Source organism: Bombina bombina, chromosome 4, assembly GCF_027579735.1.
Source record: "Bombina bombina isolate aBomBom1 chromosome 4, aBomBom1.pri, whole genome shotgun sequence".
In the NCBI taxonomy this organism is placed as follows: domain Eukaryota; kingdom Metazoa; phylum Chordata; class Amphibia; order Anura; family Bombinatoridae; genus Bombina; species Bombina bombina.
The window spans coordinates 846899572-846927514 of NC_069502.1; the positions used below are offsets into that span (position 1 = coordinate 846899572).

Here is a 27943-nt window from a genome sequence, read left to right on the forward strand (position 1 = left end):
CTACATCGCAACACACTAAATTAAACTATTAACCCCTAAACCTAACTATTCCCTATACTTTAAATTAAATTTACAATATAACTATCTTAAAGTAAATAAATAACTTACCTGTGAAATAAAAAATAAAAAACTAAGGTTAAAGTGAATGTAAATTTTGATGCTAAAGTGCCCGGTTTTTAAAAATTCGATTAAAAACAGGCACTTTAATTCATCAAAATGTACAGTTCACTTGTGTTGTGAAAAAATACTTACCTTTTAAACTTGACAGCCGCTCCAGCTTCCTACGGTCGTCGCAAGCCATTTCTGACGTCAGAAATGATGGATCGGTCATCCTCCAATCACGGCTTCTCCCCTCCGGGAGAATCGGTGTTTGATTCAACGCCGTGATTGGAGGAAGCCAGATTCATCATTTTAGACCCAGGAAGAGGCTTTAAGACGGGCAGAGGAGCTGGAGCGGCTGTCAAGATTAAATGGTAAGTATTTTTTCACAACACAAGTGAAATGTAAATTTTGATGAATTAAAGTGCCCCTGTTTTTAATCAAATTTTTAAAAACCGGGCACTTTAGCATCAAAATTTACATTCACTTTAAACTATAAATTAACCTAACATTACTATATTAAGAAAAAAACGAAAAATAAAAAAAACTAAATTACAAGATTAAAAAAAACCTAACACTACGAAAAAAATAATAAAAATCTAACATTACTAAAAAAAACAACAAAAAAACACTAACATTACGAAAAATAAAAAAAAATTAAAATTACAAAAATAATAAATTCAATTATCAAAAAGAATAAAAATTAGACCTAATCTAATAGCCCTATTAAAACAAAAAAGTTACCCCAAAATAAAAGCAACCCCTAATTTATCAATAAACTACCAACAGCCCTTAAAAGCACTTTATGTAGGGCATTGCCCTAAGTTAAACAGCTCTTTTACCTAAAATAATTACAAAGTCCCACCTAAAAGTAAACCTCCCCCATCCAACCAACCCCCCAAAATAAAACACCTAAGTCTAAAAAACCTAAGCTACCCATTGCCCCTAAAGGGGCATTTGTATGGGAATTGCCCTTTAAAAGGGCATTCAGCTCTTTTTCGCCAATTAAAAAATTCTAACCCCCAAATAGGCACTCGCCATTCCTGAAGTCCGGCAGAGAAAGTCTACTTCTTTCAGGCGGCGACATCTTCATCCAGCATGGGGACCTCTTCTATCTTCATCCAGGAATGAAGGCGGAGCAGAGGTGACCGCGGAACAGGATCGGCAACCGCGGAGCCATCCGCATAGAGGATCCTCTTCGTACGATCGCCTACCGCATACTGAAGATTGAATGCAAGGTACCCCTTTTAGATTGGGGTACCGTTGCTGTTCAAATCAGCCAATAGTATTTAAGCAGCTTTCATCCTATTGGCTGATTTGAATTTTTTTCAGCCAATAGGAATGCAACGGTACCCCAATATAAAAGGGGTACCTTGCATTCAATCTTCAGTGTGCAGCGACGATCGTACGAAGAGGATCCTCCATGCTGGATGGCCGGTCCTGTTACTCTTCACATCCGCTCTGTGCCGCCTTTGTCCTGGAAAAAGATAGAAGAGTTCCCCGCGCTGGATGAAGATGTCACCGCCTGGAAGAAGACCTTCTCTGCCAGACTTCAGGACCGGTGAGTACCTATTTGGGTTACACTTTTTTTTTTAAATTAGGGCTTTTTTCTTCTGTTATGTGTGATCAGTCCACGGGTCATCATTACTTCTGGGATATTATCTGCTCCCCTACAGGAAGTGCAAGAGGATTCACCCAGCAGAGTTGCTATATAGCTCCTCCCCTCTACGTCACCTCCAGTCATTCTCTTGCACCCAAAGACTAGATAGGAGGTGTGAGAGGACTATGGTGATTATACTTAGTTTTTATAACTTCAATCAAAAGTTTGTTATTTTACAATAGCACCGGAGCGTGTTATTACTTCTCTGGCAGAGTTTGAAGAAGAATCTACCAGAGTTTTTTCTTATGATTTTAACCGGAGTAGTTAAGATCATATTGCTGTTTCTCGGCCATCTGAGGGAGGTAAAAGCTTCAGATCAGGGGACAGCGGGCAGTTGAATCTGCATTGAGGTATGTAGCAGTTTTTATTTTCTGAATGGAATTGATGAGAAAATCCTGCCATACCGTTATAATGACATGTATGTATACTCTACACTTCAGTATTCTGGGGATGGTATTTCACCGGAATTACTCTGTAAAAGTACATTAAACCTTTTAATAGGTATTTAATTCATGTTAAACGTTTTTGCTGGAATGTAGAATCGTTTGCATTTCTGAGGTACTGAGTGAATAAATATTTGGGCATTATTTTTCCACTTGGCAGTTTGCTTGTTTGTTTATGACAGTTTCGTTTCTCTCTCACTGCTGTGTGTGAGGGGGAGGGGCCGTTTTTGGCGCTCTTTGCTACGCATCAAAAATTTCCAGTCAGTTACTCTTGTATTTTCTGCATGATCCGGTTCATCTCTAACAGAACTCAGGGGTCTTCAAACTTCTTTGAAGGGAGGTAGATTCTCTCAGCAGAGCTGTGAGACTTATGTAGTGACTGTTTTAAAACGTTACTCTGTGATTTTTATGTTTAAAATTTAATTAGTGTTACTTTACTAATGGGAACAAACCTTTGCTAACAAGTTGTGTTGTTTTTAAAGAGTGATGCTATAACTGTTTTTCAGTTCATTATTTCAACTGTCATTTAATCGTTTAGTGCTTCTTTGAGGCACAGTACGTTTTTGTTAAATAAGATTGTAACCAAGTTGCATGTTTTTTGCTAGTGTGTTAAACATGTCTGATTCAGAGGAAGATACCTGTGTCATTTGTTCCAATGCCAAGGTGGAGCCCAATAGAAATTTATGTACTAACTGTATTGATGCTACTTTAAATAAAAGCCAATCTGTACAAATTGAACAAATTTCACCAAACAGCGAGGGGAGAGTTATGCCGTCTAACTCGCCTCACGTGTCAGTACCTGCGTCTCCCGCCCGGGAGGTGCGTGATATTATGGCGCCTAGTACATCTGGGCAGCCATTACAGATAACATTACAAGATATGGCTACTGTTATGACTGAAGTTTTGGCTAAGTTACCAGAACTAAGAGGCAAGCGTGATCACTCTGGGGTGAGAACAGAGTGCGCTGATAATTCTAGGGCCATGTCTGATACTGCGTCACAGCTTGCAGAGCATGAGGACGGAGAGCTTCATTCTGTAGGTGACGGTTCTGATCCAAGCAGATTGGATTCAGATATTTCAAATTTTAAATTTAAATTGGAAAACCTCCGTGTATTACTAGGGGAGGTCTTAGCGGCTCTTAACGATTGTAACACTGTTGCAATACCAGAGAAAATGTGTAGGTTGGATAAATACTTTGCGGTACCGGCGAGTACTGACGTTTTTCCTATACCTAAGAGATTAACTGAAATTGTTACTAAGGAGTGGGATAGACCCGGTGTGCCGTTCTCACCCCCTCCAATATTTAGAAAGATGTTTCCAATAGACGCCACCACACGGGACTTATGGCAAACGGTCCCTAAGGTGGAGGGAGCAGTTTCTACTTTAGCTAAGCGCACCACTATCCCGGTGGAGGATAGCTGTGCTTTTTCAGATCCTATGGATAAAAAATTAGAGGGTTACCTTAAGAAAATGTTTGTTCAACAAGGTTTTATATTGCAACCCCTTGCGTGCATCGCGCCGATTACGGCTGCGGCAGCTTTTTGGATTGAGTCTCTGGAAGAGAACCTTAGTTCCGCTACGCTGGACGACATTACGGACAGGCTTAGAGTCCTTAAACTAGCTAATTCATTTATTTCGGAGGCCGTAGTACATTTAACCAAACTTACGGCTAAGAATTCAGGATTCGCCATTCAGGCACGTAGGGCGCTGTGGCTAAAATCCTGGTCGGCTGATGTAACTTCTAAGTCCAAACTACTTAATATACCTTTCAAGGGGCAAACTTTATTTGGGCCCGGTTTGAAAGAAATTATCGCTGACATTACAGGAGGTAAGGGCCACGCTCTACCTCAAGACAAAGCCAAATCTAAGGCTAGACAGTCTAATTTTCGTCCCTTTCGGAATTTCAAAGCAGGTGCAGCATCAACTTCCACTGCACCAAAACAGGAAGGAGCTGTTGCTCGTTACAGACAAGGCTGGAAACCTAACCAGTCCTGGAATAAGGGCAAGCAGGCCAGAAAACCTGCTGCTGCCCCTAAGACAGCATGAACCGAGGGCCCCCGATCCGGGACCGGATCTAGTGGGGGGCAGACTCTCTCTCTTCGCCCAGGCTTGGGCAAGAGATGTCCAGGATCCCTGGGCGCTAGAGATCATATCTCAGGGATACCTTCTAGACTTCAAATTATCTCCTCCAAGAGGGAGATTTCATCTGTCAAGGTTGTCAACAAACCAAATAAAGAAAGACGCGTTTCTACGCTGTGTACAAGATCTATTATTAATGGGAGTGATCCATCCGGTTCCGCGGTCGGAACAGGGACAAGGGTTTTACTCAAACCTGTTTGTGGTTCCCAAAAAAGAGGGAACTTTCAGGCCAATCTTGGATTTAAAGATCCTAAACAAATTCCTAAGAGTTCCATCGTTCAAAATGGAAACTATTCGGACAATCTTACCCATGATCCAAAAGGGTCAGTACATGACCACAGTGGATTTAAAGGATGCTTACCTTCACATACCGATTCACAAAGATCATTACCGGTATCTAAGGTTTGCCTTCTTAGACAGGCATTACCAGTTTGTAGCCCTTCCATTCGGATTGGCTACGGCTCCAAGAATCTTCACAAAGGTTCTGGGTGCCCTTCTAGCGGTTCTGAGACCGCGAGGAATTTCGGTAGCTCCGTACCTAGACGACATTCTGATACAAGCTTCAAGCTTTCAAACTGCCAAGTCTCATACAGAGTCAGTTCTGGCATTTCTAAGGTCGCATGGATGGAAAGTGAACGAAAAGAAGAGTTCTCTCTTGCCTCTCACAAGAGTTCCATTCTTGGGGACTCTTATAGATTCTGTAGAAATGAAGATTTATCTGACAGAAGACAGATTAACAAAGCTTCTAAATGCATGCCGTGTCCTTCATTCCATTCAACTCCCGTCAGTAGCTCAATGCATGGAGGTGATCGGCTTAATGGTAGCAGCAATGGACATAGTACCCTTTGCACGTCTACATCTCAGACCGCTGCAATTGTGCATGCTGAGTCAGTGGAATGGGGATTACTCAGATTTGTCCCCCACTCTGAATCTGGATCAAGAGACCAGAAACTCTCTTCTATGGTGGCTTTCTCGGCCACATCTGTCCAGGGGGATGCCGTTCAGCAGGCCGGACTGGACAATTGTAACAACAGACGCCAGCCTTCTAGGTTGGGGCGCTGTCTGGAATTCTCTGAAGGCTCAGGGACAATGGAGTCAGGAGGAAAGTCTCCTGCCAATAAACATTCTGGAATTGAGAGCAGTTCTCAATGCCCTTCTAGCTTGGCCCCAGTTAAAGACTCGGGGGTTCATCAGGTTTCAGTCGGACAACATCACGACTGTAGCTTACATCAACCATCAGGGAGGGACAAGAAGCTCCCTAGCAATGATAGAAGTATCAAAGATAATTCGCTGGGCAGAGTCTCACTCTTGCCACCTGTCAGCAATCCACATCCCGGGAGTCGAGAACTGGGAGGCGGATTTCTTGAGTCGCCAGACTCTTCATCCGGGGGAGTGGGAACTTCATCCGGAGGTCTTTGCCCAAATACTTCGACGTTGGGGCAAACCAGAGATAGATCTCATGGCGTCTCGCCAGAACGCCAAACTTCCTCGCTACGGATCCAGATCCAGGGATCCGGGAGCGGTTCTGATAGATGCTTTGACAGCACCTTGGAACTTCAGGATGGCTTATGTGTTTCCACCCTCCCCGCTGCTTCCTCGATTGATTGCCAAGATCAAACAGGAGAGAGCATCAGTGATTCTAATAGCGCCTGCATGGCCGCGCAGGACTTGGTATGCAGATCTAGTGGACATGTCATCCTGTCCGCCTTGGTCTCTACCTCTAAGACAGGACCTTCTGATTCAGGGTCCATTCAAACATCAAAGTCTAACTTCTCTGAAGCTGACTGCTTGGAAATTGAACGCTTGATTTTATCAAAACGTGGTTTTTCTGAGTCGGTTATTGATACCCTGATACAGGCTAGGAAGCCTGTTACCAGAAAGATTTACCATAAAATATGGCGTAAATACCTATACTGGTGTGAATCCAAAGATTACTCCTGGAGTAAGGTTAGGATTCCTAGGATATTGTCTTTTCTACAAGAAGGTTTAGAAAAGGGTTTATCGGCTAGCTCATTAAAGGGACAGATCTCAGCTCTGTCCATCTTGTTACACAGGCGTCTGTCAGAAAATTCAGACATCCAGGCCTTTTGTCAGGCTTTAGCTAGGATCAAGCCTGTGTTTAAAACTGTTGCTCCGCCATGGAGTTTAAACTTAGTTCTTAACGTTTTACAGGGTGTTCCGTTTGAACCCCTTCATTCCATTGATATAAAATTGTTATCTTGGAAAGTTCTATTTTTAATGGCTATTTCCTCGGCTCGAAGAGTCTCTGAGTTATCAGCCCTACATTGTGATTCTCCTTATCTGATCTTTCACTCAGACAAGGTAGTTCTGCGTACTAAACCTGGGTTCTTACCTAAGGTTGTCTCTAACAGGAATATCAATCAAGAGATTGTTGTTCCATCCTTGTGTCCAAATCCTTCTTCAAAGAAGGAACGTCTTCTACACAATCTGGATGTAGTTCGTGCCCTCAAGTTCTACTTGCAGGCAACTAAAGATTTTCGCCAAACTTCTTCCCTGTTTGTCGTTTATTCTGGACAGAGGAGAAGTCAAAAGGCTTCTGCTACCTCTCTCTCTTTTTGGCTTCGTAGCATAATACGTTTAGCCTATGAGACTGCTGGACAGCAGCCTCCTGAAAGAATTACAGCTCATTCCACTAGAGCTGTGGCTTCCACTTGGGCCTTTAAGAATGAGGCCTCTGTTGAACAGATTTGCAAGGCTGCAACTTGGTCTTCGCTTCATACTTTTTCCAAATTTTACAAATTTGACACTTTTGCTTCTTCGGAGGCTATTTTTGGGAGAAAGGTTCTTCAGGCAGTGGTTCCTTCTGTATAATGAGCCTGCCTATCCCTCCCGTCATCCGTGTACTTTTGCTTTGGTATTGGTATCCCAGAAGTAATGATGACCCGTGGACTGATCACACATAACAGAAGAAAACATAATTTATGCTTACCTGATAAATTCCTTTCTTCTGTTGTGTGATCAGTCCACGGCCCGCCCTGTTTTTTTAAGGCAGGTAAATATTTTTTAAATTATAATTCAGTCACCACTTCACCCTTGGCTTCTCCTTTCTCGTTGGTCTTTGGTCGAATGACTGGAGGTGACGTAGAGGGGAGGAGCTATATAGCAACTCTGCTGGGTGAATCCTCTTGCACTTCCTGTAGGGGAGCAGATAATATCCCAGAAGTAATGATGACCCGTGGACTGATCACACAACAGAAGAAAGGAATTTATCAGGTAAGCATAAATTATGTTTTTTATTTTAATGGGCGAAAAAGAGCTGAATGCCCTTTTAAGGGCAATGCCCATACAAATGCTCCTTTAGGGGCAATGGGTAGGTTAGGGGGTGTTTTTATTTTGTGGTGGCTTTTTTCTTTATATAGGGCTATTAGATTAGGTTTAATTTTTATTATTTTGGGTAATTTTGTTTATTATTTTTTGTAATTTTTTTTTTTAGTTAGTTTTTTTAATCTTTTAAAAAAAAATTTGTTTATTTTATTAATATAGTAATGTTAGGTTAATTTATAGTTTAAGCTTAGTTTTTATTTATTTTAAGATAGTTATATTGTAAATTTAATTTAAAGTATAGGGGATAGTTAGGTTTAGGGGTTAATAGTTTAATTTAGTGTGTTGCGGTGTGGGGGCCGTCGGTTTAGGGGTATAGGTTTATTATATTATCTGCTAAGTGGGGGGTGGCGGTTTAGGGGGTTAATAGATTTATTTAGTGTTGGTGATGTGGGTGGGTGGCGGATTAGGGTTTAATAGGTTTAGTGTACTTTGTAACATTTTAGTTATCAGTTTTGTGAAACATTTTTGTTTCACAAAATCCATATCTACTGGTCTCAGATCACGGACTGGATCAGGGCAATATAGGCTATAACGCAAGCATTTTAGCCGGACCACACAACCTTTAATATGGCGCCAATTTTTCAGCGGTATAGCTGTACTGCACCAAACCGCAAAACTTGTAATCTAGCTAAATGCTAATTATGTAATATATCTGTAACTTTATCAGAATATGGATTGTGTGTATTTTAAATACAAATCTCTTACATTAAAATTGGGTTATAGAAATATGAAAATGAGAAAATCAAACTGGGTTTTATAACGTATATTTATTTTTATACTTTTATTTTTTGCTATAAAATATAATCTTTTACTCTAAACCTATTTGTGATGAAGTTAAAATAACTTTCAGCAGCAGGACCTGTGAATCTTCATTTTACTTAGTAACCAGCTAATGGTAATTTATTTCTTTTTTGGCACCATATAGTGGTTTCCTTCTCACATTATCTGTGATTTATGTCTATACAGGATATGTTCGCGTGAAACCTTTACTTGTTACAAAGATTGAGCATAGAGAGGAGCCGTATGTGAGCAGTTTTCCAATTAAAAAAGGTGAGTAATAAATTCCTATGTGACAGTTTACCATAAAGTAAATTTTCTTGTTTAGTAAATGAAAGTGATGGTAAACTCACGCTTATGAATTTTAATACTTTGGATGTTCTCCTCGATATGTGCACCGTGATGCCTGAATTTTTTTTTAAATAAACTTTTTTTTTTCTCAATTAAAATATTACTTATTAAATAATTTAATTGAAAAAACTTTTATTTTAAAAAAAATTCAGGCATCACAGTGTACATATCGATGAGTACATCCAAAGTATTAACATTCATAAGCTTGAGTTTACCATCACTTTAATCTGCTGTAGGCCATATATCTTGACTCACCCTAATAGCACTCGCCAACAAAGAGTTGTTTCCTTTAAGGAGGATGGACAGAAACACAGAGCCTCTCCTGGTACCTAATGCTATTCTTTCTGTTCCGCTCTCCTAATAAAATGGGCAGTTAGGACTATTACGTGATAACATATTTATTTATTTACTGGTGCAAATAACTGTATATGGGCACTTTATTTATGTGTTACTTGTAGTAACTGGAGTTGCTGCTTTCTGTTGTATGGAACCTGGATCGTTTTTTTTTTTTTTTTTTACTACTACGCCATTATTATCTACATTTATCAGAAAATGTTTATTTTGCTTTTGGTCTAAATGTCTGAGAGTCTATTGGGAAGATACAATTAACACTATACATGTATGTTTTACTCATTACAAACCTTACGCCTAGATTTAGAGTTTTGTCGGTAAAGACCCGCATAGCTAACGCTGCTTTTTTTCCAGCGCACCCTTAAGACAACGCTGGCATTTAGAGTTGTCTGAGTGGCTGCGTTAGGCTCAGAAAAGGGAGCGTTGAGCATAATTTAGCTCCACTTCAACCCTCAATACCAGCGTTGCCTATGGTAGCGGTAAGCTGGAAAAACGTGCTCGTGCACGATATCCCTATAGGAAACAATGGTGCTGAGCTGGCTGCAAAAAAACCTAACACCTGCAAAAAAGCAGCGTTCATCTCCTAACGCAGCCCCATTGTTTCCTATGGGGAAACACTCTCTAAGTCTGCACCTAACACCCTAACATGAAGCCCAAGTCTAAACACCCCTAACCTGACACTTATTAACCCCTAATCTGCCACCCCCGCTATCGCTGACACCTGCATTATACTATTAACCCCTAATCTGCCGCTCCGGACACCGCCGCAACCTACATTATAGTTATGAACCCCTAATCTGCTGCCCCTAACACCGCCAACACCTATATTATATTTATTAACCCCTAAACTGCCCCCCCCCCCAATGTCTCCGCTACCTAACTACAATTATTAACCCCTAATCTGCCGACCGGACCTCGCCGCCACTATAATAAATATATTAACCCCTAAACCGCCACACTCCCGCCTCGCAAACACTATAATAAATTGTATTAACCCCTAATCTGCCCTCCCTAACATCGCCGCCACCTACCTACAATTATTAACCCCTAATCTCCCGCCCGCAACGTCGCCGCTACTATAATAAATGTATTAACCCCTAAACCTAAGTCTAACCCTAACACCCCCCTAACATAAATATAATTTAAATAAAACGAAATAATATTCCTATAATTAAATAAATTAATCCTATTTAAAACTAAATACTTACCTATAAAATAAACCCTAATATAGCTACAATATAAATAATAATTACATTGTAGCTATTTTAGGATTTATATTTATTTTACAGGCAACTTTGTATTTATTTTAACTAGGTACAATAGCTATTAAATAGTTATTAACTATTTAATAGCTACCTAGTTAAAATAATTACAAAATTACCTGTAAAATAAATCCTAACCTAAGTTACAATTAAACCTAACACTATACTATCATTAAATTAATTAAATAAATTAACTACAATTACATTTAATTAAATAAACTAATCTATAATACAAAAAAACCCCACTAAATTACAGAAAATAAAAAAATATTACAAGAAGTTTAAACTAATTACACCTAATCTAAGCCCCCTAATAAAATAATAAAGCCCCCAAAATAAAAAAATGCCCTACCCTATTCTAAATTACAAAGTAATCAGCTATTTTACTAGCCCTAGGGCTTTTTGCGGGGCATTGCCCCAAAGTAATCAGCTCTTTTACCTGTAAAAAAAAAATACTACCCCCCCCCCAACATTAAAACCCACCACCCACATACCCCTACTCTAACCCACCCAATCCCCCCTTAAAAAAAACTAACACTAACCCCTGAAGATCTCCCTACCTTGAGCCGTCTTCACCCAGCCGAGCCGAATTCTTCATCCAATCCGGGCAATGTGGTTCTCCATCCGGGCGAAGTCTTGATCCAAGCGGCAAAGAAGAGGTCCTCCATCCGGGCAATGTCTTCCTCCAAGGAAGACATTGATGTCTTCCTCCAAGCGGCATCTTCTATCTTCTTTCTTCCGGCTCCATCTTCAGACCGCCGACGGTGAACATCCACCTTCCCCGACGGACTAACGACGAATGACGGTTCCTTTAAGGGACGTCATCCAAGATGGCGTCCCTCGATTTCCGATTGGCTGATAGGATTCTATCAGCCAATCGGAATTAAGGTAGGAAAAATCTGATTGGCTGATTCAATCAGCCAATCGGATTGAGCTCGCATTCTATTGGCTGATTGGAATAGCCAATAGAATGCCAGCTCAATCCGATTGGCTGATTGGATCAGCCAATCGGATTGAACTTCAATCTGATTGGCTTATTGAATCAGCCAATCAGATTTTTCCTACCTTAATTCCAATTGGCTGATAGAATTCCTATCAGCCAATCGGAATTCAAGGGACGCCATCTTGGATGACGTCCCTTAAAGGAACCGTCGTTAGTCCGTCGGGGAAGGTGGATGTTCCGCGTCGGCGGTCTGAAGATGGAGCCGGAAGAAAGAAGATAGAAGATGCCGCTTGGAGGAAGACATCACCCTCCTTTAAGGGACGTCATCCAAGATGGCGTCCCTCAAATTCCGATTGGCTGATGGGATTCTATCAGCCAATCGGAATTAAGGTAGGAAAAATCTGATTGGCTGATCGTCCATCGTCAGATTTCTGTGATGTAATAAAACAAACTGAAATCTTTTTAGGTAGAGGGAAAAAAAATAATAAAATAAAATAATATGGTTGTATAAGTTTTTTTTTTTTCTCTTAAAGGCACAGTACCGTTTTTGTTTAATTGCTTTTTCACATTTATTAAAGTGTTTTCCAAGCTTGCTGGTCTCATTACTAGTCTGTTAAACATGTCTGACATAGAGGAAACTCCTTGTTCATTATGTTTAGAAGCCATTGTGGAACCCCCTCTTAGAATGTGTACCAAATGCACTGACCTTTCTATAAGTTATAAAAAGGTGAACAAAGAAAAGAGTTCTCTCTCTCCCCTCTCACAAGAGTTTCCTTCCTAGGAACTCTGATAGATTCAGTAGAAATGAAGATTTTTCTGACAGAGGTCAGGTTGTCAAAGCTTCTAACTTACTGCCGTGCTCTTTATTCCACTTCTCAGCCGTCAGTGGCTCAGTGTATGGAAGTAATCGGCTTAATGGTAGCGGCAATGGACATAGTTCCGTTTGCCCGCCTACATCTCAGACCACTGCAACTTTGCATGCTCAATCAGTGGAATGGGGATTACACAGATTTGTCCCCTCTGCTAAATCTGGATCAAGAGACCAGGGATTCTCTTCTGTGGTGGCTATCTCGGGTCCATCTGTCCAGGGGAATGAGCTTCCGCAGGCCAGAATGGACTATAGTGATGACAGATGCCAGCCTTCTGGGCTGGGGCGCAGTCTGGAACTCCCTGAAGGCTCAGGGTTCGTGGACTCAGGAGGAAGCCCTCCTTCCGATAAACATTCTGGAGCTAAGAGCGATATTCAATGCTCTTCAGGCTTGGCCTCAGCTAGCTGCAGTCAGGTTCTTCAGATTTCAGTCGGACAACATCACGACTGTAGCCTATATCAACCATCAGGGGGGTACAAGGAGCCCCCTGGCGATGTTGGAGGTTTCAAAGTTAATTCTATGGGCAGAGTTTCACTCTTGCCATCTCTCATCTATTCATATCCCAGGAGTAGAGAATTGGGAGGCGGATTTCTTAAGTCGGCAGACTTCTCATCCGGGGGAGTGGGAGCTCCATCCGGAGGTATTTGCCCAGTTGATTCAACTATGGGGCAAACCAGAACTGGATCTCATGGCGTCTCGTCAGAACGCCAAGCTTCGTCGTTACGGGTCCAGGTCCAGGGATCCCAAGGCAGCGCTGATAGATGCTCTAGCAGCGCCCTGGTCCTTCAGCCTGGCTTATGTGTTTCCACCGTTTCCTCTGCTCCCTCGTCTGATTGCCAAGATCAAGCAGGAGAGAGCTTCAGTGATTTTGATAGCTCCTGCGTGGCCACGCAGGACTTGGTATGCAGATCTGGTGGACATGTCATCCTTTCCATCATGGACTCTGCCGCTGAGGCAGGACCTTCTACTTCAAGGTCCTTTCAAACATCCAAATCTAATTTCTCTGCGTCTGACTGCTTGGAGATTGAACGCTTGATTCTATTAAAGCGTGGTTTTTCCGAGTCGGTCATTGATACCTTAATTCAGGCTCGAAAGCCTGTCACCAGGAAAATCTATCATAAGATATGGTGTAAATATCTTCATTGGTGTGAATCCAAGGGTTACTCATGGAGTAAAGTCAGGATTCCTAGAATCTTATCCTTTCTCCAAGAGGGATTGGAGAAAGGATTGTCTGCTAGTTCCTTAAAGGGACAGATTTCTGCTCTGTCTATTCTTTTGCACAAGCGTCTGGCTGAGGTTCAAGACGTTCAGGCATTTTGTCAGGCTTTAGTTAGAATTAAGCCTGTGTTTAAACCTGTTGCTCCGCCATGGAGTTTAAATTTAGTTCTTCAAGGGGTTCCGTTTGAACATTTGCATTCCATAGATATTAAACTTTTATCTTGGAAAGTTCTGTTTCGGCTCGAAGAGTTTCGGAGTTATCTGCTTTACAGTGTGATTCCCCTTATCTGATTTTCCATGCAGATAAGGTAGTTTTGCGTACCAAACCTGGGTTTCTTCCTAAGGTGGTATCTAATAAGAACATCAATCAGGAGATTGTTGTTCCTTCATTATGTCCTAATCCTTCCTCAAAGAAGGAACGTCTTTTACACAACCTTGATGTGGTTCGTGCTTTAAAGTTTTATTTACAAGCTACGAAGGATTTTCGTCAAACATCTGCTTTGTTTGTTGTCTACTCTGGACAGAGGAGAGGCCAAAAGGCTTCGGCAACTTCTCTTTCTTTTTGGCTCAGAAGCATAATCCGCTTATCTTATGAGACTACTGGCCAGCAGCCTCCTGAAAGAATTACAACTCATTCCACTAGAGCGGTGGCATCCACATGGGCCTTTTTAAAATGAGGCCTCTGTTGAACAGATTTGTAAGGCGGCGACTTGGTCTTCGCTTCACACTTTTTCTAAATTCTACAAATTCGATACTTTTGCTTCTTCTGAGGCTATTTTTGGGAGAAAGGTCTTACAGGCAGTGGTGCCTTCCGTTTAAGGGCCTGCCTTGTCCCTCCCTTCATCCGTGTCCTAAAGCTTTGGTATTGGTATCCCACAAGTAATGGATGAACCCGTGGACTGGATAAACCTTTACAAGAGAAAACAAAATTTATGCTTACCTGATAAATTTATTTCTCTTGTGGTGTATCCAGTCCACGGCCCGCCCTGTCATTTTAAGGCAGGTGTTTTTTATTTTTAAACTACAGTCACCACTGCACCCTATAGTTTCTCCTTTTTCTTGCTTGTCTTCGGTCGAATGACTGGGGGTGGCAGTTAGGGGAGGAGCTATATAGACAGGAAGGAGAATATCCCACAAGTAATGGATGAACCCGTGGACTGGATACACCACAAGAGAAATAACTTTATCAGGTAAGCATACATTTTGTTTTTGAAACTCAGGCGATTGAGGGCAACTTCACTGCTCAACAAACAACATTTCACAAACCCTTAGAACCGAGTTTCAGAGGTTATAAAATATAACAACCACATCAGACTCCCCCTCAGAGACCCATAATAGAAAAGTGTCTATGTGTGTGTATATATATATATATATATATATATATATATATATATATATATATATATATATATATATATATATATATATATATATATATATATATATATATATAGTATCTAGGGGATACCAGATTATAGCGCTTGTAGAAATGGAGTAACAAAAAAGGGAGCACAGTTTTAAGGTGTAACACAAATATACTGATTTACAGCAGGGTATAAAGTAAAAACTTTTTTGTGGCTCACCATTTTGCCTTTTAGTCTGAGGAGTCTGTGTAGTTTATTTGCTTATCCTCTGTAGAGTATGGTAGTATTTAGCAATCCAAGATAATTGGCATCTGTGAGGTGCCAGTTAAGGTATTTCTTTTCAAGAAATAAAATCTCCTTGTTCGAGAGGGGTTAAATTACAGGCTTCCCCTCTCAGGGGTATGGTAGATGCCTTTCAATGAAATAAATTCCAATGCCAGTGATTAGTGTAAATAAAATCTCCTTTATTTTAGCACCAAAACAAACCGGTGTTTGTGCTAGTGAATTAAAAAGTCTCTTGGTGTTGTTGGTTAAAAACTTTGTGTAGATGGTTGTCGATGGTTGTCGCCTTGATTATGCACAAATAGTGCAGCGGATTCCTTGAAGTACTGTTCTGTTTAAGGTTTATGCAAGATTATGGGGTATATTCCTTCCCAAAACAGGCTGTGATGGTAATCGTTCTGAACTTACATAAACAGTGTAGAGGATTCCTTGATGATCCCTGTTGAATTCTCTTTTTTTGTGCAAAAAAGTAAAAAGTTCAGTTTTTTAACTTTGATGAAAATAACGATTCCTGAAGGTTCCTGTGTAGGCTGTTGAAGAAGTGAGGTGTTTTTGAACCTCCACAGGTCTTTCCTGTCTCAGGATGGTGTTGGATACACTTGTGCTTCACAAGTGATCTGAAGAGTTGCGGTCTCGCCGGACCGGAAGTGACGTCACAAGTGGGCGTGCCCTTACGCGTTTCGTGAAACTGTCTTCACTTCGTCAGAGGGTATGCCCACAGACGTTTGTGCAGTGTTTTTTATAGTCCTTTCTATTAAGGAAGTTAATTGCTGCATTATTTTTCATTGTTATTAAATCACTTAAGATTTAATATTGGGAGTTTGTACTACTCATTGGAGCAAGGGATATACTATTCCTTCTTTATTTGAAACCAAAAAAAAAATTAGAAAAAGCTTGGTGCTTAAAATGTAGGTGCAGCTTTTGACTATGTATTTATTTTGTTATATGATGACCAAGAAGCTTCAAAAAAACTCCAGTGGTTAATGTTTGCATTAGTTATGATTATAAAGAGCAAGGGAAATACAATTCCATCTGTATTTGGAACAAAAACTTGATGCCACAACTGCAAATGCAGCCTTTAACTATGTGTTTATTTTATTATATGATGACATAGCGGCCTTAATAACCCTCCATTTTTGTTTAGGTTAAATATGATTGTAAAAAGTAGGGGGGGTTCTATCTTATTTCACTAGGACTGTCTACTGGTATGAAAGGGGAAACATTTTCTTACTAAGTTGAAGCCCCTTATATAATTAGGTTTTGTTTTAAAAAAAAAAACAAAAAAAATTACTATTGTTTTAAGAACAACAGACTGTTATTTTAAATGTATGTCTAATTTCCTTCTTGTTAGACTGTAAACAGGCAAAAGGTCTGGGAAGAATTAATTTGTAGCATATCTTGCTCCCACTTTACCTATGTGTTTATAGTTTTTAAATTCATCTAATTTTTCAATTTTTTTGGAACTTAAATTTCATTTTTTGTGGTTTGAAGATGCAGGGTAATTTAATGATATTGTTTTATTGGTCACAAAAAAGAAGCAAGGTCTATGTCTTTGTTTAGACCTCTTGGTTGGAGTGATCCCAGGCGATGGATCCAGTAGGTCCCCCTTTTGCGTAATTCAAGTAGTCTCTCTTTGCCTTTTGTATCTGGTATTTGTTCAATAGCTTTGATGTAAAACTGATCACTGTTTTTGTTATGGAACTGCTCGAAATGTTTCCCTATGCCATATTCAGAGTCCGCTTCCTTTATGTTATTTATGTGTTCTAAGGTTCGTCTTTTCAGACTCCTTTTTGTGCGCCCAATGTAAATTTTTTGACATGAGCATTCTAGTTGGTACACAACATATTCTGACTTGCAGTTCAGAAAACTTTATATTGCTACTTTCTTTCATGTAATTAGCAAGAGTCCATGAGCTAGTGACGTATGGGATATACATTCCTACCAGGAGGGGCAAAGTTTCCCAAACCTCAAAATGCCTATAAATACACCCCTCACCACACCCACAATTCAGTTTTACAAACTTTGCCTCCGATGGAGGTGGTGAAGTAAGTTTGTGCTAGATTCTACGTTGATATGCGCTCCGCAGCAAGTTGGAGCCCGGTTTTCCTCTCAGCGTGCAGTGAATGTCAGAGGGATGTGAAGAGAGTATTGCCTATTTGAATGCAGTGATCTCCTTCTACGGGGTCTATTTCATAGGTTCTCTGTTATCGGTCGTAGAGATTCATCTCTTACCTCCCTTTTCAGATCGACGATATACTCTTATATATATATATATACCATTACCTCTGCTGATTCTCGTTTCAGTACTGGTTTGGCTTTCTACAAACATGTAGATGAGTGTCCTGGGGTAAGTAAATCTTATTTTCTGAGACACTCTAAGCTATGGTTGGGCACTTTGTTTATAAAGTTCTAAATATATGTATTCAAACATTTATTTGCCTTGACTCAGAATGTTCAACTTTCCTTATTTTTCAGACAGTCAGTTTCATATTTGGGATAATGCATTTGAATTAATCATTTTTTTCTTACCTTCAAAAATTTGACTCTTTTTTCCCTGTGGGCTGTTAGGCTCGCGGGGGCTGAAAATGCTTCATTTTATTGCGTCATTCTTGGCGCGGGCTTTTTTGGCGCAAAAATTCTTTTCCGTTTCCGGCGTCATACGTGTCGCCGGAAGTTGCGTCATTTTTTTTGACGTTATTTTGCGCCAAAGATGTCGGCGTTCCGGATGTGGCGTCATTTTTGGCGCCAAAAGCATTTAGGCGCCAAATAATGTGGGCGTCTGATTTGGCGCTAAAAAATATGGGCGTCGCTTTTGTCTCCACATTATTTAAGTCTCATTTTTTATTGCTTCTGGTTGCTAGAAGCTTGTTCTTTGGCATTCTTTCCCATTCCTGAAACTGTCATTTAAGGAATTTGATCAATTTTGCTTTATATGTTGTTTTTTCTCTTACATATTGCAAGATGTCTCACGTTGCATCTGAGTCAGAAGATACTACAGGAAAATCGCTGTCTAGTGCTGGATCTACCAAAGCTAAGTGTATCTGCTGTAAACTTTTGGTAGCTATTCCTCCGGCTGTTGTTTGTATTGATTGTCATGACAAACTTGTTAATGCAGATAATATTTCCTTTAGTAAAGTACCATTGCCTGTTGCAGTTCCTTCAACATCTAAGGTGCAGAATGTTCCTGATAACATAAGAGATTTTGTTTCTGAATCCATAAAGAAGGCTATGTCTGTTATTTCTCCTTCTAGTAAACGTAAAAAATCTTTTAAAACTTCTCTCCCTACAGATGAATTTTTAAATGAACATCATCATTCTGATTCTGATGACTCTTCTGGTTCAGAGGATTCTGTCTCAGAGGTTGATGCTGATAAATCTTCATATTTATTTAAAATGGAATTTATTCGTTCTTTACTTAAAGAAGTACTAATTGCTTTAGAAATAGAGGATTCTGGTCCTCTTGATACTAATTCTAAACGTTTGGATAAGGTATTTAAAGCTCCTGTGGTTATTCCAGAAGTTTTTCCTGTTCCTAATGCTATTTCTGCAGTAATTTCCAAAGAAATGGGATAAATTGGGTAATTCATTTACTCCTTCTAAACGTTTTAAGCAATTATATCCTGTACCGTCTGATAGATTAGAATTTTGGGACAAAATCCCTAAAGTTGATGGGGCTATTTCTACCCTTGCTAAACGTACTACTATTCCTACGTCAGATGGTACTTCGTTTAAGGATCCTTTAGATAGGAAAATTGAATCCTTTCTAAGAAAAGCTTATCTGTGTTCAGGTAATCTTCTTAGACCTGCTATATCTTTGGCTGATGTTGCTGCAGCTTCAACTTTTTGGTTGGAAACTTTAGCGCAACAAGTAACACATCATGATTCTCATGATATTATTATTCTTCTTCAGCATGCTAATAATTTTATCTGTGATGCCATTTTTGATATTATCAGAGTTGATGTCAGGTTTATGTCTCTAGCTATTTTAGCTAGAAGAGCTTTATGGCTTAAAACTTGGAATGCTGATATGGCTTCTAAATCAACTCTATTTTCTATTTCTTTCCAGGGTAACAAATTATTTGGTTCTCAGTTGGATTCTATTATTTCAACTGTTACTGGTGGGAAAGGAACTTTTTTACCACAGGATAAAAAATCTAAAGGTAAAAACAGGGCTAATAATCGTTTTCGTTCCTTTCGTTTCAACAAAGAACAAAAGCCTGATCCTTCATCCTCAGGAGCAGTTTCAGTTTGGAAACCATCTCCAGTCTGGAATAAATCCAAGCCAGCTAGAAAGGCAAAGCCTGCTTCTAAGTCCACATGAAGGTGCGGCCCTCATTCCAGCTCAGCTGGTAGGGGGCAGGTTACGTTTTTTCAAGGAAATTTGGATCAATTCTGTTCACAATCTTTGGGTTCAGAACATTGTTTCAGAAGGGTACAGAATTGGTTTCAAGATGAGACCTCCTGCAAAGAGATTTTTTCTTTCCCGTGTCCCAGTAAATCCAGTAAAAGCTCAAGCATTTCTGAATTGTGTTTCAGATCTAGAGTTGACTGGAGTAATTATGCCAGTTCCAGTTCCGGAACAGGGAATGGGGTTTTATTCAAATCTCTTCATTGTACCAAAGAAGGAGAATTCCTTCAGACCAGTTCTGGATCTAAAAATATTGAATCGTTATGTAAGGATACCAACGTTCAAGATGGTAACTGTAAGGACTATCTTGCCTTTTGTTCAGCAAGGGAATTATATGACCACAATAGATTTACAGGATGCATATCTGCATATTCCGATTCATCCAGATCATTATCAGTTCCTGAGATTCTCTTTTCTGGACAAGCATTACCAGTTTGTGGCTCTGCCGTTTGGCCTAGCTACAGCTCCAAGAATTTTTACAAAGGTTCTCGGTGCCCTTCTGTCTGTAATCAGAGAACAGGGTATTGTGGTATTTCCTTATTTGGACGATATCTTGGTACTTGCTCAATCTTTACATTTAGCAGAATCTCATACGAATCGACTTGTGTTGTTTCTTCAAGATCATGGTTGGAGGATCAATTTACCAAAAAGTTCATTGATTCCTCAGACAAGGGTAACCTTTCTGGGTTTCCAGATGGATTCAGTGTCCATGACTCTGTCTTTAACAGACAAGAGACGTCTAAAATTGATTGCAGCTTGTCGAAACCTTCAGTCACAATCATTCCCTTCGGTAGCCTTATGCATGGAAATTCTAGGTCTTATCACTGCTGCATCGGACGCGATCCCCTTTGCTCGTTTTCACATGCGACCTCTTCAGCTCTGTATGCTGAATCAATGGTGCAAGGATTACACAAAGATATCTCAATTAATATCTTTAAAACCGATTGTTCGACACTCTCTAACATGGTGGATAGATCACCATCGTTTAATTCAGGGGGCTTCTTTTGTGCTTCCGACCTGGACTGTAATTTCAACAGATGCAAGTCTCACAGGTTGGGGAGCTGTGTGGGGTTCTCTGACGGCACAAGGAGTTTGGGAATCTCAGGAGGTGAGATTACCGATCAATATTTTGGAACTCCGTGCAATTTTCAGAGCTCTTCAGTTTTGGCCTCTTCTGAAGAGAGAATCGTTCATTTGTTTTCAGACAATGTCACAACTGTGGCATACATCAATCATCAAGGAGGGACTCACAGTCCTCTGGCTATGAAAGAAGTATCTTGAATTTTGGTTTGGGCGGAATCCAGCTCCTGTCTAATCTCTGCGGTTCATATCCCAGGTATAGACAATTGGGAAGCGGATTATCTCAGTCGCCAAACGTTGCATCCGGGCGAATGGTCTCTTCACCCAGAGGAATTTCTTCAGATTGTTCAAATGTGGGAACTTCCAGAAATAGATCTGATGGCGTCCCATCTAAACAAGAAACTTCCCAGGTATCTGTCCAGATCCCGGGATCCTCAGGCGGAGGCAGTGGATGCATTATCACTTCCTTGGAAGTATCATCCTGCCTATATCTTTCCGCCTCTAGTTCTTCTTCCAAGGGTAATCTCCAAGATTCTGAAGGAATGCTCGTTTGTTCTGCTGGTAGCTCCGGCATGGCCTCACAGGTTTTGGTATGCGGATCTTGTCCGGATGGCCTCTTGCCAACCGTGGACTCTTCCGTTAAGACCAGACCTTCTGTCACAAGGTCCTTTTTTCCATCAGGATCTGAAATCCTTAAATTTAAAGGTATGGAGATTGAACGCTTGATTCTTGGTCAAAGAGGTTTCTCTGACTCTGTGATTAATACTATGTTACAGGCTCGTAAATCTGTATCTAGAGAGATATATTATAGAGTCTGGAAGACTTATATTTCTTGGTGTCTTTCTCATCATTTTTCTTGGCATTCTTTTAGAATACCGAGAATTTTACAGTTTCTTCAGGATGGTTTAGATAAGGGTTTGTCCGCAAGTTCCTTGAAAGGACAAATCTCTGCTCTTTCTGTTTTTTTTTCACAGAAAGATTGCTATTCTTCCTGATATTCATTGTTTTGTACAAGCTTTGGTTCGTATAAAACCTGTCATTAAGTCAATTTCTCCTCCTTGGAGTTTGAATTTGGTTCTGGGAGCTCTTCAAGCTCCTCCGTTTGAACCTATGCATTCATTGGACATTAAATTACTTTCTTGGAAAGTTTTGTTCCTTTTGGCCATCTCTTCTGCCAGAAGAGTTTCTGAATTATCTGCTCTTTCCTGTGAGTCTCCTTTTCTGATTTTTCATCAGGATAAGGCGGTGTTGCGAACTTCTTTTAAATTTTTACCTAAAGTTGTGAATTCCAACAACATTAGTAGAGAAATTGTGGTTCCTTCATTATGTCCTAATCCTAAGAATTCTAAGGAGAAATCGTTGCATTCTTTGGATTTTGTTAGAGCTTTGAAATATTATGTTGAAGCTACTAAGTCTTTCCGAAAGACTTCTAGTCTATTTGTTATCTTTTCCGGTTCTAGAAAAGGCCAGAAAGCTTCTGCCATTTCTTTGGCATCTTGGTTGAAATCTTTAATTCATCTTGCCTATGTTGAGTCGGGTAAAACTCCGCCTCAGAGAATTACAGCTCATTCTACTAGGTCAGTTTCTACTTCCTGGGCGTTTAGGAATGAAGCTTCGGTTGATCAGATTTGCAAAGCAGCAACTTGGTCCTCTTTGCATACTTTTACTAAATTCTACCATTTTGATGTATTTTCTTCTTCTGAAGCAGTTTTTGGTAGAAAAGTACTTCAGGCAGCGGTTTCAGTTTGAATCTTCTGCTTATGTTTTTCATTAAACTTTATTTTGGGTGTGGATTATTTTCAGCAGGAATTGGCTGTCTTTATTTTGTCCCTCCCTCTCTAGTGACTCTTGTGTGGAAAGATCCACATCTTGGGTAGTCATTATCCCATACGTCACTAGCTCATGGACTCTTGCTAATTACATGAAAGAAAACATAATTTATGTAAGAACTTACCTGATAAATTCATTTCTTTCATATTAGCAAGAGTCCATGAGGCCCGCCCTTTTTTTGTGGTGGTTATGATTTTGTATAAAGCACAATTATTCCAATTCCTTATTTTATATGCTTTCGCACTTTCTTATCACCCCACTTCTTGGCTATTCGTTAAACTGAATTGTGGGTGTGGTGAGGGGTGTATTTATAGGCATTTTGAGGTTTGGGAAACTTTGCCCCTCCTGGTAGGAATGTATATCCCATACGTCACTAGCTCATGGACTCTTGCTAATATGAAAGAAATGAATTTATCAGGTAAGTTCTTACATAAATTATGTTTTTTCTTTGTCATTATTTATGATTCATTTGTTTCCTTCTTTGATTTTATTTGTGTGGCTACAACATACACAGTTTTTTCTGCCACATTTAAAGAATCCTTTTATTGGAGGGGTCTTTGCCTTTTTCTTTGTTCTTTTTAATATTGTTGGTGCAAGGATGTTTTTTATGCATTTGTTCTTTCTGTATATGACTTTTGGAGGTTCTGCTCCAGTATAGGGTCTTTCTGTAAAATCCCCCAGTGTCTTTTTAGAATGTTCTCAATCTGTTTAGCTCCACTATTGTAGGTGGTAATAAATCTGGTGTTAGTGTTTTGTTGTTTGTTTTTATACTCGCTATCTTTTTTATATAAAAGACTATTTCTATCAGTGCTTTTTACCTTCTCATAAGCTTCACTGACTGTAGTTTCAGGATATAGTTTATTTTTAAATTTGGTTTTTAGAGAAACTGCTGCTTTTTCAAAGTCTTCATCTTTGCTACAATTTTGCTTTATTCTCTGAAACTGTCCATAAGGTATATTGTTTATCCAATTTGGGTGATGGCAGCTGGCCGCATGAAGATAGCCATTAGTGTCAGTCAGTTTAGTGTAGTTTTTGGTATGTATCTCATTGTTTTCACAAAAGATACTGACATCTAGAAAATAAAGAGATTGGTCCCCCCAAGTTTTTGTGAATGAGAGATTCATGTTATTGAAATTTAGGTGGTCAGTGAATATATTCTACTCCTATTCTTCACCTTCCCATATAAGGATGATATTGTCAATGAATCTTTTCCAGAATTTAATTTTACTTAAATGAGGGTTGTTGTTGTTAAATACATATTCTTCTTCAAATTTCCCCATGTAGAGGTTGGCGAAATTAGGGGCAAATTTGGTTCCCATTGCGGTTCCCCATTTTTGGAGAAACATTTTGTTATCAAAGGAAAAATAGTTCTTACCTAGAATGAATTTAATTTCATTATCAAAGAACTCAATTTCTGTTTGGTTCATTTCATTACTCTTTTCCAGAAAAAAGCATACACTAGCAATCCCTTTCTCATGTGGGATTGCAGTGTAGAGAGAAGTAGCATCCAAAGATGCAAAATGGTAGTTTTCTTTCCATGAATGGTTGTCAATGAGGGACAATAAATGGGGAGTGTCACGTAGGTAAGAATTTAATTTTGGCACTATGGGTCCTAAAAAATTATCTATATATTCGGATAAATGGCTTGTTAGACTATTTATACCCGAAATTATAGGTCTCCCAGGGTTTTTTTTAACATCCTTATGGATCTTAGGGAGGTGATAAAAGACCACAGTTTTGGGAGTTTCATACTTTAAAAACTCAAATTTGTCTGTGTTGAGAACTTTATCTCTCTTAGCTTGTCTAATTAGATCAAGATACTGGTCTAAGAAAATGTCAGTTGGATCTGATTTGAGCACTTCATAAGTTTGTGTGTCAGAGAGAATACGGTTAGCCTCTAATAAATAGTCCCCATAGTCTTAGACCACTATACCTCCTCCCTTGTCCGCTTGTCTAAACACTAATTCTTTATCTTCACTTAGTTGTTTAAGTGCGGCTCTTTCTTTGAAGGTCAGGTTTCTTTTCTTTTACATTAAAGGTGCTACATAGTTTTTCCGTATCCCTTTTCACTAGTTCTTCAAAAATGGCTAATTGTTTGCCCTTTGAATGTACTGGATAGAAGATGGATTGTGGTTTCAATGAACTGTGTTTGAAATGTATTTCACTATTCATGCTACTATTGATATTCAATACACTATGTGAGGCATTTGACTCATCTTCTAATTCTAATAGGTTAGTTAGAGTTTCAGAATCTCCCTGCGTTAGTTTTATTTGGTTATCCATTTCTTTATTTACTTTTTCTATTTTGGCAAAATGTCTTTGAAGTGTCAATTTTCTAATGTATTTGCTAGTATCTATAAAAAGATTGAAAGAATTGGGTTTATTTGTTGGAGCGAAAGATAACCCTTTCTTTAGAAGGTTTTCTTCTTCAAAGGACAAGGGGTGGCTGGAAAGACTTAAAATTGTAATTGTTTCATGGGTGTCTAGTTTGTCATTAATCAGTTTATCCATTACCACTTGGGGTTTTTTTCCCTTGTTTATTTCTCTTGTAAAGGTGAATCCAGTCCACGGGTTCATCCATTACTTGTGGGATATTCTCCTTCCCAACAGGAAGCTGCAAGAGGACACCCACAGCAGAGCTGTCTATATAGCTCCTCCCCTAACTGCCACCCCCAGTCATTCTCTTGCAGCTCTCGACAAGAAAGGAAGTATCAAGAGAGATGTGGTGACTTAGTGTAGTTTTTACCTTCAATCAAAAGTTTGTTATTTTTAAACGGTACCGGCGTTTTACTGTTTTTACTCTCAGGCAGAAATTGGAAGAAGACTTCTGCCTGGAGGCTTGATGATCTTAGCGGTTTGTAACTAAGGTCCATTGCTGTTCTCACACATAACTGAAGAGTATGGAAAGAAAACTTCAGTTGGGGGGACGGTCTGCAGATTGCCTGCTTTGAGGTATGTTCAGTATATTTTTTTCTAGAGAGATGATAAGGTCTACAAAATGCTGACAGTGCCTGGTATATTTAAGGTAAGCCTGATACAGTGATTTAACAACAACTGGGATCATGCTTGCAAAAAGGGATAATATTCATGTTAATACCTATATTACTTAGTGTAAAAACGTTTGCATGATTTATAAATAAAAACATTTTTTCTCTGAGGCTGATAAATCTTTATTTGGGGCCTAGTTTCCACATGGCTTGTTAGATTACTCCTAGGAGTACTTTTTTAAGGCCCTCTGACTTTGAGTGCATGGTGGGAGGGGCCTATTTTTGTTTTCAGTCTGAGACATCCAGCTTCCCTGAAGGAGTCCTCTGGCTTATAGGACCTCTATAGAGGGTTTTGTTCCTGCAAAAATCGCAGAGCTGTGGCAGTGTGTTTGACTGTTTGTTAACAGGTTTAATGTTTTTCTAATTTGTTTTTGGGCCTGAGGGGTTAATCATCCATTTGCAAGTGGGTGCAATGCTGCTTTAGTCCCTTATACACACTGTAAAAATTTCGTAGAGTTTACTACTTTTTTTCACTGTTTTGCAGTTTATGTGGTAGTTTTTTTCTCTTAAAGGCACAGTACGGTTTTTTATTATTGCTTTTTTCACATTTATTAAAGTGTTTTCCAAGCTTGCTGGTCTCATTACTAGTCTGTTAAACATGTCTGACAGAGGAAACTCCTTGTTCATTATGTTTAGAAGCCATTGTAGAACCCCCTCTTAGAATGTGTACCAAATGCATTGACCTTTCTATAAGTTATAAAGACCATATTATGGCTTTTAAAGATTTATCACCTGAGGTTTCTGAGACTGACAAAAGAGAGGTTATGCCATCTAGCTCTCCCCACGTGTCAGAACCTATAACTCCCGCTCAAGGGACGCCAAGTACATCTAGCGCGTCCAATGCGTTTACTTTACAAGACATGGCGGCAGTTATGAATCATACCCTCACAGAGGTATTGTCCAAACTGCCAGGGTTACAAGGAAAGCGGGACAGCTCTGGGGCTAGAACAAATACAGAGCTCTCTGACGCTTTAGTAGCTATGTCTGATATACCCTCACAATGTGCAGAAGTTGAAGCAGGAGAGCTTCTATCTGTGGGTGACTTCTCTGATTCAGGGAAGGCGTTACTTCAGTCTGACTCTGAAATGACAGCATTTAAATTTAAGCTTGAACACCTCCGCGTGTTGCTCAGGGAGGTTATAGCAACTCTGGATGACTGTGACACCATTGTAGTCCCAGAGAAATTGTGTAAAATGGACAAATACTTTGCAGTGCCTGTTTACACTGATGTTTTTCCAATCCCTAAGAGGTTTTCAGAAATTATTACTAAGGAATGGGATAGACCAGGTGTGCCGTTCTCTCCCCCTCCTGCTTTTAAGAAAATGTTTCCTATAGATGCCGCTACACGGGACTTGTGGCAGACGGTCCCTAAGGTGAAGGGAGCAGTCTCTACCCTAGCTAAGCGTACAACTATTCCTGTCGAGGACAGTTGTGCTTTCCTAGATCCTATGGATAAGAAATTAGAGGGTTTCCTTAAGAAAATCTTTATACAACAAGGTTTTATTCTCCAGCCTCTTGCATGCATTGCCCCAGTCACTGCTGCAGCGGCTTTCTGGTTTGAGTCTCTGGAGGAGGCTTTACAGGTAGAGACCCCGTTGGATGATATCCTTGACAGGCTTAAAGCTCTTAAGTTAGCCAATTCATTTATTTCTGACGCCGTTTTTCATTTAACCAAGCTAATGGCTAAAAATTCAGGTTTTGCCATTCAGGCACGTAGGGCGCTATGGCTTAAATCCTGGTCAGCTGATGTCACTTCAAAGTCTAAACTTCTCAAGATCCCCTTCAAAGGGCAGACCCTATTTGGGCCTGGACTGAAGGAGATCATTTCTGATATTACTGGAGGAAAAGGCCACGCCCTTCCCCAGGATAGGTGCAACAAGTTAAGGACCAAACAGACTAATTTCCGTTCCTTTCGAAACTTCAAGAGTAGCGCAGCTTCATATTCCTCTTCTACAAAACAAGAGGGAAATTTTGCCCAGTCCAAGCCAGTCTGGAGACCTAACCAGGCTTGGAACAAGGGGAAACAGGCCAAAAAGCCTGCTGCTGCCTCTAAGACAGCATGAAGGAGTAGCCCCCGATCCGGGACCGGATCTAGTGGGGGGCAGACTTTCTCTCTTCGCCCAGGCTTGGGCAAGAGACGTCCAGGATCCCTGGGCTCTGGAGATTGTTTCCCAGGGATATCTTCTGGATTTCAAAGCTTCATCTCCAAAGGGGAGATTTCATCTCTCACAATTATCTGCAAACCAGATAAAGAGAGAGGCATTCTTACATTGCGTTCAAGACCTACTAGTTATGGGAGTGATCCTCCCAGTTCCAAAGGAGGAACAGGGGCAGGGCTTCTATTCAAATCTTTTTATAGTTCCCAAGAAAGAGGGAACTTTCAGACCAATCTTGGATCTCAAGATCCTAAACAAATTTCTCAGGGTCCCATCCTTCAAGATGGAGACTATTCGAACCATCCTACCTATGATCCAG

General features: G+C 39.9%; 1 protein-coding gene across 3 annotated transcripts in view; it reads left to right on the plus strand.

Annotated features, from left to right (window-relative positions):
- LOC128657264 (gastrula zinc finger protein XlCGF26.1-like) overlaps positions 1-27943 on the plus strand; it is a 123736-nt gene that overhangs the window by 72754 nt on the left and 23039 nt on the right. For all 3 annotated transcript variants that reach the window (XM_053711543.1, XM_053711542.1, XM_053711544.1), the window contains one exon: positions 8653-8736. In XM_053711543.1, coding sequence (XP_053567518.1) covers positions 8653-8736 — 84 coding nt within the window. The remainder of the gene's footprint in view (positions 1-8652; positions 8737-27943) is intronic.